The 16,128-nt window shown below is 39.8% G+C and overlaps 1 protein-coding gene across 1 annotated transcript in view; it reads right to left on the bottom strand.

The window, feature by feature from the left end:
- Nucleotides 1-16,128, bottom strand: part of Supt16h (SPT16 homolog, facilitates chromatin remodeling subunit) — a 35,076-nt gene that overhangs the window by 17,981 nt on the left and 967 nt on the right. The window contains exons 2-8 of the mRNA XM_052191550.1: nt 5,076-5,168; nt 4,154-4,324; nt 3,285-3,437; nt 2,670-2,816; nt 2,167-2,318; nt 1,232-1,404; nt 786-876 (exon numbers count right to left, since the gene is read on the bottom strand). Coding sequence (XP_052047510.1) covers nt 786-876; nt 1,232-1,404; nt 2,167-2,318; nt 2,670-2,816; nt 3,285-3,437; nt 4,154-4,324; nt 5,076-5,168 — 980 coding nt within the window. The remainder of the gene's footprint in view (nt 1-785; nt 877-1,231; nt 1,405-2,166; nt 2,319-2,669; nt 2,817-3,284; nt 3,438-4,153; nt 4,325-5,075; nt 5,169-16,128) is intronic.

Here is a 16,128-nt window from a genome sequence, read left to right as displayed (position 1 = left end):
TCCGTGATGATCTATAAGCAAAGATTTAAAAAAAAAAAAAAAAAAAAGAGGGTGTCATGGCCCTGTCTAACAAAGCAAAGCAGAAAAAAACAGCACGTGCACACACTCACACCAGTTTTAGGTCTCTAAAAGTTATATAATCTCATATTAAATAATTTCCAGGACCATTGAGATGGTTCACTGGGTAAGGGCACATCTACAGAAGAAGGAAAATAAAACTGCCTCATGATTTGCCCTCTGAACTCTACATGCCCAACACTCCACAACTATATTTTCCTCCAATATATAAATATATATATTCTGACAATGTATAAATAAATGTCAAAAGAATTTTTATAAAAGAAAGTTTGCCAGCTGGGCAGTGGTGGCGCATGCCTTTAGTCCTAGCGCTTGGGAGGCAGAGTCAGGCAGATATCTGAGTTGGAGGCCAGCCTGGTCTACAGAGCAAGTTCCAGGACAGCCAAAGCCACACAGAGAAACTTTGTCTTGAAAAAACAAACAAAAAGTTCCCCAATGAAACTTTTTGACAGTTGTAAATTCAAAATAAATACATCCTACAGTCATTAACTGTAAACAAGCTAATTTAATTCTAGAGTATTGTCTGTATTCTGATAATGGTCTAGAAAAATCTATCCTATTAACTTGGAAGAAGCAACTAAATCTCTCTCTGGTAACACCATGCAAACTTGTACTACACTTCCAAACACTTCCAAAAATCAGTCTAAAAGTACAGCTTGCTAGTCATTTAAACTGAGTCAAGAACCACAATACACACTGTAACACACCCTAGGTTCTTTGTAATTTTGTTCAGCAATTCTGGCTTCTGCTTCTTAACCACATCCATGACAGAGTTATACACATCACATATCTTCACACCTAATAAGACAGAAGAGACATTAAGTATTTTTCAGAGGAACATAGTAACAAATGACATCATGCAATCAGGTTGTTTTCACCTTCTAAGTCCCTTAAGGTTATGTATCTCAGGAGGAGTGACTGCCATGACAGTAATTAGGATCTCAAGTTTTTACAGAAGACAGGTTATAATCACGTGTTTCTTTTGTGGCACTGAAGACTGAAGTCAGTCTCTTTTGGCAGTGCTAGTGATGGAATTCATTCTTTGCACAGGATAGTACCAAGCTCTATCCCCAATCTCTGAAAGTCATTACTCAGAATCTTTGGTCCAGGGGTACCATGAAACACTAGGACTTCCAAACCTTTTCAGTCTTACCATGTCTTAATTCTTTTAGCAACTCCTCTTGAAGTTGAAGTAAAAAGTTGTAATTTTCTTGAACTTCCTGTGTGGGGTCAACCATCAGAGTGCGAACAAGGTTGGAGCAGTAGGATTTAAAGCGAATGCCCATGGCACAAGTAATGGCCCCAAAATGCATATGATTTTTATCACTAGAGACCAAAGAAAAAATGCATTTTATCACTAAATTCAGCAAAGTATCATTGGCACACAACATCCAGGATCAGGAAAGAGTTTAGTACTGCATTGTAAAGACAGAATAGAGCAGGGCTCTGCTGCTGAGTTACAGCTTCAACCAGTCTCCTTTTATATCATGTCTTAAAACAAGGAAAGAAATTACCTGATGTATATCTAATCTTTTAATTTTTTTCAGTTTACTTTGAATTTTTCTAGCACAACCACCTCCTACACCTACCCCCTCACCCCAGGGTCTCTTTATGTATCTCTCTGGCTGGCCTTGAACTCAGAGAACCACTTGCCCCTGTCTCTCAAGTGCTAAAAAATCTTTAGCATTTTGACTTTTTTAGCATTTAAAAACATTTTAGTTACATGTATGTGCTTATGAGATCAGGAGGAGGGAGGCCTCTGACCCTTGGAGCTGGTACGACGTTTGTGAGCCATCTGATAAGGAGGATGATGGTATTTCAACTCTGGTCCTCATGAGAGAGCAGCAATATGTGCTCTTTAGCACCAGGCTATCTCTTCAGGCTATATGCTAGAGCCCTACCCCCTTCTAGCATATCAAATAATTTGGAAAAAATATTTATTATCAAATGCTAATGTAAGAAGTAACGAAATACACATATACATGGGAAGACTGTATGTAAATCAGATTAATAATTCTATCTCTTTTGACCTTTTGAAAAAGTCGAAAGAAAAAAACACATCATTATATTATGTAGTTCCATACTCACCTCACCACACTGAATTTGAGATTATAGTTGCCACCACTCTGAATGATAGGAGGGTAACACATCTCCACAGTAGAAGGGTCTGCCCCGGCCAGGTATTTTTTCTCTTCAATGGCCTTTTCCACAGACTCAGCCAATTTGCTATGCCGAACTTTCTAGAGTACGTAGGAATACAGTAACACTCACTGGAGGGTAGTACACAGAAGTGCATGATATTTAATGTGTCATCTAAAGTCACAGCACATGCTGATATAATCTTTGGTGTACATACCACATAGTATTATAATATACTAAGGAAATGTGGAGCTTACATGGAATGCATAGCTTTCCATGTTTTGAAAACATGTTTGAGTAAAATAACAGCCTCAATAAACCACAGTACATATTGACTTATTTTGAAGCAGATAGCAGTTACCAACTTCAAAAGTAATAAAAAGTAAAACAAGCTGAGCAGGACTCAGGAATGCTTCACCAATACACTAAAAAGAGCCTCCCTCTTTCCTTACCTCATCTGCATCCACTATTTCCATGACTCTTTCCTTGAAGAACTTGTTGAAGACCTCAGAGGTGATGCTGGCTGCTTTCTTCATCAGGTTGAGCTCACCATCCTCTTTCACAGCAATGGTGTATGCTACAACAGCACTGATGTCTACCTGCAGCAGAGTGCAGATCTCTAATACACAGAGCTGCTACTCACAGCTTGACAATCACCAGTAACAAATCTACTCAGAGTGCTAAATCTCTTCCCGAACTGAATGTACATTTAAAACACCTCTCTTAGAACATATATATTCTGAGACACTAAGTTAATGCACTACTTAAAACAAATTTATCTCTCTAGAGATAATTATAATGATGAAGGGAGACAAGCAGGAAGGCAGGGAAAAACAAGACCCCAAAATATATTTTAAACAAGAGATTCTCCTCAGTTACCTGATATGAGCTGTCTAATGCGGTTGATGTACTTATTTTTTGACTGAAAAGTAACTGGAATTTTATTTAGCCAAAAGACACGAAATGTGAATGAACATGGATTTCCCCAAGTGAAAATCCTTGCTAGTAGTAAAGCCACTCCACCTCCTGTCTCCCTTTCAAAGTGCTGCTTCGGGCAGAACCCTTACTTTGTCAAAGCCTTCCTTGTTGAGACAGTCACTCCAGCTCTTCATGAATTCCCCAGGGAACTTGTCTTTGCTGAACACTCCAATTTTCTTGCCGTTCTTGCTTTCTTTAATGGCTTCAATCATTTTGTCAAAGCTGCTCTTATTACTTTCATTCTATCATTGCCACAGAAAAGGAAATGTTACTTCAAGAATTAGACTTCTATTTTCTATCTAACAATAAGTAGAGAGTAATAATCTAAACCATGGAGGATGAGTTCTCTGAGCCTCAGAGAACTATTTATTCACAGCAGATTATCACATACTGGAAGCTGACAGACATTTTCTTGGCATATTTTGACAAGACAAGGGTATTCTCTTTCTGTCTCTTTAGGAAGAGACAGAACACTCAAAGACTCAATTCTGAGAATATAAGCATATCTAAGTGTTCTTAAGGATATCCTGCTTATGAGCTCTAATTAGTTATTGCAATGGAAACAAATAATATCCTCAGAGAATGGTCAGTAAATTAGCAGTGCTTCCTAGAGCCCACAGCTCACACTCCATTACTGTGTGAGTGCACCAAGCTAACAGTTCCCGAGATCTTTTTTCCCACCCAACTGAAGACAGAGTTCTGTAATTAGAGCTACAACTTTTCTTTTCTCCCCCCTTAACATAGGCTATGTTGCCCTGGCTGGCTTAGAACTCACTATGTAGACCAGGCTGGCCTTGAACTCAGAGATCTGTGTGCATTTGTCTGCTAAATACTGGGATTAAAGGCATGTTTCCCACACCTGACCATCCTTTCTCATGCATTTTAAAAGCCCCAAGACACTTGTGCTCAACACTTAGCACTGTATCCCACATTTGTAACAAGATTAATTGGTCCCGACCTTCTCTCTGACAAGCAGTGTGATGGCAGGGGCTCCATTAGCATTCTCATTGCCTTTAGTATTGGCAATCTGTTTCAGAAACTCCACCTTCTTTTTGCTGGCCATGAAGATGATTTTGTCATCACAGAAGACCATGATTGTATCAGTTAGTTCATAACCAAAGAGCCATGTCTGTAGAAAAAAACAACAGTAACTAAAGCATTACAAATAAACTTATTTTAGGATTAAATATCTAGGTTAACTTTAAGATTTGGAATGGAGTAACTCTTATGTGGATACAAATAAACCAACCTGGATCAGGGGTTGAATAACAGGGGCTAAATGGTGTGCACTCATTCTGTCTGCTTTTATCTGCTTAAAATATTTCATAGATAAAAACATCAAAACTGGACATTTTGTGTTTCATTTACTTTTTCTTGGCAATGAAGGGAGTCCAGGGAGAGTTTATGTTTGGATATACTATGTCACAAGCCATTTTAAAACAGGAAGGTCATTAGTCTTTATTTGTGTGTTTCTGCTTAGAGTATACAACGAATGACCAGAGTTTTAGCAGCTACTTCGTATCATAAGCAAAATGGAATGTGAGGGAATTGAAGAAGCCTGGGTTCCTGAACATTCTTTGTTCAACGCACTGGTTCTTAGGTATTTTTGTTATATGCAATTAATACATTTTCTCTATTCGTGCCCTTCTTCCTTAGGTTCTACTCAGTGGTAAATCCAATGGAGATTATGTGATGATGCAGATGCTCTATATCCACTCACCTGTAAGCCAGAACCACTGAGAGCATCAGACACCAGATGGGACTGAGGAACTGACTATCTCCGGAGAGAAAGTACAAAGCCCCTCAAATACCAAGTACATCTTTTACTACTGAACTACATATACACTAGACCCAAGAACTGCAAGCTATAAGCTACTTACCTGTAAGGCAGTTGACTTGGCATACACAATTTCTTCATCCACACCCACCGACACAACAATGGCATCAATACTGGCATACTCATCTTCTCCTTTCTGAAAAGAGAGGGTAATTTAATTACCCGCCCCTCCCTCTGTGCATGTGTTTGTGGAGGCCAGAACAGGGTATGGAGTATCTTTTAATACTCTCTACCTCACTGTTTTGAAGTAGGGTCCCTTGCTGAACCAGAAATCTGTTTGACTAGACTGACCAGGCAGTGAGCCACTCTTGGGACCCATCTGTCTCTGTACCCCAATGCTGAAGTTAAATGCTCTATGATGACCTCTTATATGGAAGGTAGGGATCTGAACTCACGTCCTCACATGTGCGGAAAAAGTGCATCTTTCGAGCACCTTATTATTTTTTACACACTAACAGAAATATAGATTTCAGTATCTGTCAAGGGTATCATTTTTCCTAACTGTAATCTGACATGAATGCCTGCTTAGTAACAACAGCTATTAGTCACTTTAAAAACAAAAAAACCTCAGCTTTGAGATACACACAGTAAAAGCCATCCATTTTCAGTATCATGCCATCTTAACATGTTCATATGGATGTGCAACCATTATCATCAACGAGCTTCAAAACATCTTCATCAACTCCAAAAAGAACCCTTTTACTCATTAGCAATAACTTATCTTCCTTTTGATCTCCCTCCAGCTATTGGAAATCAGTAATCTGTTTCTAATGATCTCCCTACTCTGGACATGTGAGTGTGCAGTATTTGTGCGTGGCTCCTCATATTTAACATGCTTTTTGTGTTCATCAGTATTTCACTGGGCTTCCCCTAGGCATGTGTGGAGGCCAGAGGTCAAGATGTGGGTGTGTCTTCCTCAACTGCTCTCAAAGTTCCCAATCTGGAACTTTGTGGACCAGGCTGGGTCTCAAACTTTTACAGAGGTCCTTCTACTTCTCTGCCTCAAGTGTGGAACCTTATTCTTTGAGCCATGGCCTCTATCTTAACCTGGAGCTCACTGATTCAGCTAGGCTAGCTGACAATGATCTCCAGGGGTATCTATCTAAACTCCCCATTTCCAGCACTGGGATAGAGACATAGACTAATGAGTTGACTTTTACCTGGATGCCAAGGATCTGAATTTAGGTTCTCATGAATGCACAGAAAGCACTTGAATAGAGTATCTCCCTAGTCTCTTGACACTCCATTTTATTTATTTATGTATGTATGTATGTATGTATGTATGTATGTATGTATGTATGTTTTCTTTCAAGACAGGGTTTCTCTGTGTAGCCCTGGCTGTCCTGGAACTCACTCTGTAGACCAGGCTGGCCTCAAACTCAGAAATCCGCCTGCCTCTGCCTCCCAAGTGCTGGGATTACAGGCATGCGCCACCATGCCTGGCGACACTTCATTTTTACAGTCAAACTGTATCTCCAATATATGGATACACTTCATTTTACTTAACCAATCAGCGACTGCTTCAACATTTGAGTTATTCCTGCTTTAAAATTTATTTATTTATTGTCTCTCTCTCTCTCACACACACACACACACACACACACACACACACACACACACACACACACACACACACACACAAACACACACGGGCTGGAGTGTTATGGGATACATAACAGGATGGTACTCAGATTTCCAGGCTCATGCAGCAGCGCCTCTACCTGCTAAGCCATCCTGCAAACTGTTTCCACTCTGAGCTATTATGAATAATACTACCATGACCTTTGTGTCCAAGATTTTGTTTGCACAGTTATTGTGGGTAAATGTTTAGGAGAGGAATTGCTTGGTCATATGTCATATCTAACTTTCTGAGGAACCATAACTAACTACATTATTTTATGTTCTTTACTAGACTGTATAAAGATTTGCTCCTTCTAAAAAAATGGTTCGGGTGATGGAACTCAGGTCATCAGACTTGTCTGTGAGCACCTTTAACCACTGAGGCTCCTCTCTGGTCCATATTATCTTTTTATTAAGTATAAATTAATATCTTACTGTTGCTTTGATTTTCTCTGGTAGTTAATGATATCTATCTTATAACAGCACCTTTTTTCCCTTAAGAAAGGCCTATTTATGTTGTTTTATAACTTATAATTTGTTACTGAATTAAAAGGGTTTTAGTATTCTTTTTTAAAGATTTTATGAGTGTTTTGCTTGCATGTATTTACATGTATAGTGCATGTTAGGTACCCACAAGTTGTCACTGACCTCCACAAAGGCACCACAGCACACACACTACCATGTTTAGTTTTCTTACATTTAGATGTGATGTACCCAAATGTTTTTAAAAAGATTTATTTCGTGAGTATGTGTGTATGACTGACTGAACGTATGTACAAGATCCAGGTGTGATTAGGCAGGAAAGGGTGTTAGATCCCTTGGACCTGAAGTTACAGGTTCTTGTCAGCTGAGTAGTGTTAGGAACTGAAGCCAGGTCTTCTGCAAGAGCAGCCAGCTCTCTTAACCAGGCAGCCATCATTCCAGCCCCTTACTCTGAAATAATCTTTATGCATAATATTTGGGAAAGTCCAACTTAACTCTTCGCATGTGTACATTTAGTTCCTCACTGAACTGTGCTGACTTCCTTGTCCAGCACACTGTAGTGTAGCTTTGTAGTTTGACACAGAGATGCAGGCTCCCACACTAACAAATCAACGACAACCATGGCTTCCTCTTAGAGCTTTCAACTTCCTCATTTTTTAAAAATACATCTTCCTAAAATACAAAATGTATTCTGGTTGACATCTCACCATGTTGTAAGGCACCAGGCCACTTTCCTTCTGTGTCTTGGTACCTATTATCCAACTTCCCTTTGTCTATATCCCTGTGCCTTTCTGAATCAAAAGTACTACTATTCACTATCCAGGTGGACTTTAAAGCTTCCACATGACGGAATATGTATGTGTTTTCTGCGCATGGCTTATTTCATTGACCATAATGTTAAGTCAAGTGATTCTATGGCAGAATTTGATTTTTCTTTTTAAATGTTTAGATTCTTGGGAGCTGTTTACAGGTAGTTGTAAGCTGCCTGACTGTAAGTGTTAGAAACCAAACTCAAATTCTCAAAACAACAGCAAGGCATCTTAATCACTCAGCCATCTCTAACCCTTCTATTTTCTTTTAATGACATGCTCATGCTGTATAGCTCAGACCAGATGTGAACTTCTGCCTCTTATCTAGCAACTGAGTGTTACAAGTGTATGTTACCATACCTAGCTTATTCTCTGTGCTTGGGTAATATTCCTTGTGTTTATGTACCATATTTTTCTTATGCATTTATTCCTTCACAGACAAGTAGATTGACTGTGTACCTTAGCTACTGTCAACAATACCATAAACATGAGTACAGGTATTTCCTTGATATGCAGCTTTAATTTCCTTTAGACATATCCTTACAGGAAGGATTGGCCTTAAATTTCATGATCCTCTACCTAGCATCCTGAATAATTTCTTTTAGCAATCCCAAGTAATGGGTATTAAGTTGCTGATGTGTATTCTGTATTTAGAGAAACAGTATGTGTACTGGACAAACACTACTAAGATCAGACTACTCTTGGGTTTTAAACTGTCACCCTACTTAATTGTGACCTTTTTGCACTCTGCAGTCTTTACCTTCTTTAGTATTATCCTGAGATGTACAAGACTGAATGTGCTTTTAACAGTGCTTAGCTCACGGTAATCATTACACCAGTCTTCATCTCTACTAAAGACTAAGATAGTCCTTAACTAAAACTCTCAGTGCAAATCAGAAAACTAATGTTACTGCTATCAACATTAGCCATTACATACAACCAGCAAAAAGCAGTGTCCCTAGTTCTGAAAATCTGTGCAGTTCAAAAGGAAACATTATGACTTTAAATATTCAAACTCAGAGTAAAAGTTATAGTTTCCAGTTTTCTTTAATCTTGTTCACATTAAAAAGGTGTATACTTGAGCTGGACCCTAACACTTGCTATAATTTGTTGGCACTTATATTAACACAGTATTCTTCCCCCCCCCCCCCCAAGAAGAATAGGAGTTCTAAGCAAGCAGAGCTAGCTACACCTTTACTAAATGACTAACAAGCTCTGTCATTGGGAAGAGATGCTAAGAGGTCTCATTGAATCCCAGGAGACAGAAGTACCACAGAAGGGGAATGGGGTCTGTAAATAATAGCAGGGTTGACAGCGTCAGACACATCTCTAGTTCTCACAAGCCCTGATCTAATCATTTTGCAACATTATTTAATTTTCTTTAGAAACCACATATTGAAGCATTAAATGTGCTTGGAATTGCAACTCAAATACTAGACCTAGTAGAAGAGATATTCTAAATTATTAGGAAATTAAGTGAAAATTCTGTATAATTCCAGATAATAACACTTTTTAAAAAGATTATTGCCGGGCAGTGGTGACGCACGCCTGGAATCCCAGCACTCTGGGAGGCAGAGGCAGGTGGATTTCTGAGTTCGAGGCCAGCCTGGTCTACAGAATGAGTTCCAGGACAGCCAGAGCTATACAGAGAAACCTTGTCTTGAAAAAATCCAAAAAAGATTATTTATGTATGCAAGTACATTGTCACTGTCTTCAGACACACCAGAAGAGGACATTGGATCCCATTATAGATGGTTGGGAGCCACCATGTGTTTGCTAGGAATTGAACTCAGGAACTTTAGAAGAGCAGTCAGTGCTCTTAACCGCTGAGCCATCTCTCCAGCCCCATAATAACACTTTTAAACAAGTAACAAGACGAGTCAAGATAAGAAATGCTCAAGTTTGAACATTCTTACTGGATTCAGAAAAACAAAAACCTTAAATACTGACATCTGGTGGATTTCTATGGAATAATCTTTTCCACATGAAAAGGGTAGATGGGTTAGATCTCATGCAGTGTTCAGTCCCTTTATGCTTTATTTTAAATGTGGACACTCACAAAGAAAATTTTATTTTCTTCTTTGGAACAAAGTCTTAGTACGTAGCCTATGTGGCTCATGACCCTCCATCCTCAGGTTCCCAAGAGCTGGATAACAGGGATACACAAACACGCCTATAGGAAGCAAACAAGACAGAGAGAGCGAGAGAGCTGGACATCATTCATTAAAAGCTTCTGTAAGACAAAGAAATGAAGCAGGGATAAAACTGCTGAGAACTGAGCACTAGGTGCTGTCATTGTATGAACATCACAGGATGTCCTTCCAAAGCTGGGTGATATAGAGATGGTACAATACTGAACATCTCTCTTGACATAGTTAAGTGTGGTGGTGCTGCAGAGATGGCTCAGTTAAGAGCAGTGGTTGCTTTTCCAGAGGACAAGGTTCAATCCCAGCATCCACAACTCACAACTCTGTAACTCCAGTCTGGAAGAATCAGTGCTCCTCAGACACCAGGTATGAACATGGTGCATAGACACACATGCAAGCAAAACACCCACATGAATAAAATAAGGTCCATAACACACTGTTTTACAGTGAGTTTCCTTCCAGACAGGATTTCATGCAGCCCAAGGTGTCCTCAATTTTCCTATATAATCAAGGATGACTTTTGAACTCCTAACCCTCCCATTCCCATGTCCCAAGGCATGAGATCACAAGTATGGGCTATCACTGCTGGTTACAGGGAGACTTAAAAAAAAAAAAGAGTAGAAGAATTATGAGTACTTTGCTTGCTTCTATGTCTTTGCACAATGCTTGTACCTGGTGCCCATGAAGGCCAGAAGAGGGCACTGGTCTTGCAACTTGACTTACAGTTGCTTGAGAGTTGTCATGCAGATGTTGGAAATCCAACCTGGGTCCTATGGAAGATCAGCCAGTGCTGAGCCATCTCTCCAAGCACCAGTGAGCATTTAAAAGTAAGTACAATGACTGGGTAGGTGGCACATGGTTATTTAATCCCAATACTCTGGGACAGAGGCAAGAGGATAGCTTTGAGTTCTAGGACTTGTAAGTTTTGTCTCAAAGAAAAGGGGGGGGGGCACCAAAACAACACTAAAAACATAGTGCAACAAATATACAACTAGTAAGATAATCACCTATTATCCAGTGTCTTTCACTAACCAGAACTGCATATATTACACTTTACAGAACTAGCTGCACACATAGATTTACTTATCTATTGACTGACAGGGTTTCTCTACGTAGTCCTAGCTATCCTGGAACTGGCTTTGTAGACCTGGCTGGCCTCAAACTCAGAGGCCTCCAACTGACTCTACCTCCCAAGAGTTGGGATTAAAGGCATGCATCACCACCACCCAGATTTATTTCTTTATTTCTATCACTACAGACATGTAAAACTATGTAAGCAGTGTGCTGATCACAACAAAAGCTTGTGACAGGACTTTCAGCTGAGCTCCCCTCTATGAACAGCACTGTGTCCAGCACCAACTGTTTTGAGTATAGGTGTAGTAAACACATGGGTACGAATAAGGGCAGGAGCTAGTAGAAATAAACAACACAAGTAAAAAGCAACTCACTGAAAGATGAAAAAATAAGTTAATAAACAGTTCCTGGAAGTAGAAGATAAGAGATAAAAAGTAAAATGAAAAGATAAAATGCCAGTCTTAACCCAAATGTGTAAAATTAGCGGACAGGGAAAGCAGGCAATGAAGTAGGAAATACAAATAAACTCAAATTCCAGCATCGCTCGGGTGGGATTTGATGTGAAAAGGGCCCATGCATCAATGCAAAGGAAAAGGGGACCTATTCGAACAACACAGAGATCTGCCTGAATCTGCCTCTCCTAAGTGCTGGGATTAAAAGCATGAGCTACCATGTCCTGCTCAACCTAGGAATTTTATCTATCAAAATTTTCTTTTTCTCTGGATAGATCTGTTCACAGCCTAAGAATATTCAAGCAATAAATCAAATATCAGAAGTCAAAGTTTGAACTTCCAGCATTATCCAGTGTCATGTTTGCTTGGTCATGATCTCTTCTACATGAAACCATACTCACACTTCAGTGGCCACCAAAACATTCTGCACAGCTTCCTCAACAGTGAGGTCTTTGAAGCCAACAATTTGAACATTTTCGTTAGCTGCAAGGCTCTCAGCATGTATTTGGCGGGAAACCGGCTCAACCCCGGTATAATGCTAGAATGTGGACAATCCAGGCTGGTTTTGAGTAAGCAAGCCACCACGGCAGTGCCCTAGGGCAAGGTCTCCACTGGAGATTTTAATTTCTGTATTTATTGTGTGTGTATATGTATGGCATGACATGGTGCATAGGTGAGGAGGTCAGAAGAGAATCTGTGTGGAGTTCCTCTCCTTCACTTTTGTACAGCTTGTGGGAACTGAGCTCAGGTGGCCACTCTTGCACAGCAAGAGCCTCACTGAGCAGTTTCACTGGTCTGATAATTATACTTTGCATAGAGGGTACATGTGTGGAGATCAGAGGACAACTTTTCAAAACCCATTCTCTACTTCCATGGTAAGATCTGGGGACTGAATTCAGGTTCAGTCTCAGTCAGTGAATGTTCTTACTTACTGAGGCATTTTATTGGCCCACTGAATTCTTTACTCCAAAGTGGGCTGAAGAGATGGCTCAGCATGTAAGAACAATCAATGGCTGCTCTTCCAGAGAATGTAGTCCAATTGCAACAGCCATCTGATGGGTTCAGAAGACCTGACCCTCTTTTCTGATCTTTGTGGACATCAGGCACGCAAGTGGAACAGAATATACATGCACTCACACATAAAATTAAAATCTCAACAGTCACTGTGCCAAAGGCTTGGCCTCCCTGTTCCATGACTCTCTGGAAGGTTGGTCTAGCGGAAACAAGTGAGGAAGGTGTATCCTTGAAGGCATCTTAACCTTGATCCCTCCATGGCGTTTTGTAGGTGCCGTGAGATGAGAGGCTTCTGTGGCCATGTGTTTTGCTTTGGTGTATGCACACTTTGGTGTGTGTACACTTTGGTGTATGCACACTTTGGTGTATGCACACTTTGGTGTATGTACACTTTGGTGTATGCACACTTTGGTGTATGCACACTTTGGTGTATGCACACTTTGGTGTATGTACACTTTGGTGTATGCACACTTTGGTGTATGCACACTTTGGTGTGTGTACACTTTGGTGTATGTACACTTTGGTGTATGTACACTTTGGTGTATGCACACTTTGGTGTATGTACACTTTGGTGTATGCACACTTTGGTGTATGCACACTTTGGTGTGTGTACACTTTGGTGTATGCACACTTTGGTGTATGCACACTTTGGTGTGTGTACACTTTGGTGTATGCACACTTTGGTTGTATGCACACTTTGGTGTATGTACACTTTGGTGTATGTACACTCTCTTGCCGTTAATGCCAAAAGGAATGGGGCCAAGTGCAAGGAACTGGGTCCTCTGAGAACATGAACCCAAAAGTGAGCCTTTCCTTATTATTTAGAGTGGTGCCATAAAATAACACATTTAAGATATGACTTATGAAATTTACTTCCTTCCTACCCCACTTTTAAAGCTTTTGGATAACAGGTTCTCAAAACAAAAAGCAGAGGTCAGGGGGCTGATGGTTGGGGCTGATAGTGGTTGTCATACTTTCTGTGCCAAAAGCAGGGCGAACTGTTTCTAAGATCTGCTGAGACTTTCTGCAAGAAGTAGCAAACACTGGCCTCACAAAGCGACAGAGCACAAGGGCAAGGACTCTTTGCATGCCCAGGGAAAGCGGTGTTGTAACAGGAAATGGCGTGTCTGGTGTACAGACTAAGCCTATTCTCCACAAAAAGGTAAACCCTACAAAGACTGCTGAGACTCATGTGTGCGGAGCCCAACTGCAGGCCTCAGGGAATGAATGCCACTAGTAAGAGATGGGAGCATTCTGAACTGGGAGGAGCCAAGAAGAGAAAAAGGGCCAAGGAATCCAGTTCTAAGCCTATTTTGTAATGATAAAATAACAAATAAGATTTTACTTATTTAACTTACTTATCAATAAGACTTTATAATAAAATTATAAGCCCTTACTCCCCCGCTCCTCCAAGAGCACTTGAGGCTTTTGCAGAGGACCCAGGTTTGGTTTTTAATAACCACATGGTAGCTTACAACTCCAGTTCCAGAGCATCTGATACCTCTCTGTGGCCACCAAGGACACAACAACACTGCCTGCATAAAGTTAGCACATGAACAGACATATATGCATGCAAAACACTTATACACATAAAGATTAAAACAACAAAATCAGGAGCTAAAGAATAGAGGTAATCCAGCATTGTAACATCCTATGATTCAACAGGCCCAAAGAGCAACCTGGCTAAGGAAACAATATGAAAAAGGAGTTTAAGAAAGTAAATAAATAAAACAGAATTTGGGAATTTTAGAATAAAAGATCAGTAAGAAACCTGTTGTGGTGCCAGGAGTGGTGCTTTAATCCCAGCACTCTGGGAGGTGGACCTCTGAGAGTTTAAGGCCAGAGACCCTAACAGAAAACGGAGAAAAATGGAGATAAATAAAAGTAACTCACTGCTTTGCTTAAAGTAATGCAGAAACTCTTTAAACTAAAATAAATAAATAAATATTTGGAACTATGAAAATAACTGCCTACTCTCACAAAATTCAGAAAGACATCCATAATCAAATCTCAGCAAAGGCAGGAAGAAGCACAAAGACCTGATACTACAGTTTACCGGCTCGCTCTCACTGCAACTGCCTCTTTTAGGGGAAGGGCCACAGATAACCATTACCTCAATCATAACAACTGGCAAATAACCCAGGACCACATGCATGCATTGGATTAGTATTTCTTTTGAAAACAGCTGCAATTCTGGCACTTTATGTAATTCTTTAAGACAAAAAGCAGATGAAGGAATGTGAGGTCTGTTCATAGGAAGGTCTAATAAATCTCCAGTTATTAGTAGAGATGCCTGAACCCAGTACCCCTTGCTCCTCAAAATAGCCAAAAATCTAGGAAAGATTCTACTTACTAGGAAAGTAAGCAGAATAAATTGATTTAATGATTAAAAACAATCACAATGATGAATAGGCTGGAAATCTCTGAATAAGTACCCACAAATAGAAAACTCACAGGACAACCCTGTAACCAACCCCCCTTTCATAATCTATCACTACCACCTAGGATTTCCCAAAGCAGAAACAAGACAGGCACTGAAAACCTATTTTACTCTTAGCAGCTCTGATGCTGAAAATAGAAAAGGTAAAACTGAACTAGACTCAATGTCTCAAGAATGATGGAAAACAGATGGCTCAGTAGATAAAGGTGCTCGTCATGCTCAATCTCCTGAGCCCAAATAAAGGTACCCAACGTGTAGACGAATAATTCTACCATGATGCCCTCTGACCTCTCTATGTGAGCAGTGGCTCATACCCACACTTGCAAACCAGTGATGTCGCAGCAGGTATTCTGATGACTTATAGCACATGTGCTTGTATGCAAGTACTCCACCAAGATCCCCATACCAAAGGATGATGTTCAGATGGAAGTTTAATGTGTCAAGCATTTCTACTCAAAAGCATGCAATGCCGTGATTGATTTAGAACACAAGTTATGAACATTATAATTAAAAACTATGTTTTTCTAACTGCCTTAAAATAGCTTGATGAACTCTGAAACTAGAGAAAACACGAATAGTATATATATTTTTTAAGGGGCTAAAAAATGCTTAGTGGTTAAGATGACTGGTTGCCCTTCCAGAAGACCAGGTTTCACATGGACACAAACACCAACTTATAACACTAACTTCAGTTCTAGGGCATCTGACACCCTCTTCTGGCCTTCTTAAGCAATCCATGCAAGGTATACACAAACATACATGAAGGCAAAATACCCATAAGCATTAAAAAGGCTTTAAAAAAAGTTGATTATTTCAGGGTTGATTGTAGGAACGAGGGCTTTTGATTATCAGCATTACATATATCGCAATATAATGACTATTAGTAAATATTCCCTAGATAAGGATATAGCTTAATGGTAAAGCACAGAGGTGGTTAGGACCAAAGAATACAATTTGTGATAAGAAACCATTAAGTCCTCTAAAAAAATTAGCCAATAAAATAAAAAACAAAAACAAAAACCAACATATTGTTTTCAGCATATAATGCATCGTGCTT

The sequence above is a fragment of the Apodemus sylvaticus genome, chromosome 8 (assembly GCF_947179515.1).
Source record: "Apodemus sylvaticus chromosome 8, mApoSyl1.1, whole genome shotgun sequence".
NCBI classification, from domain to species: Eukaryota; Metazoa; Chordata; class Mammalia; order Rodentia; family Muridae; genus Apodemus; species Apodemus sylvaticus.
Note: the sequence above shows the minus strand (reverse complement) of the source record. Positions and strands in the feature narration are given on the sequence as shown.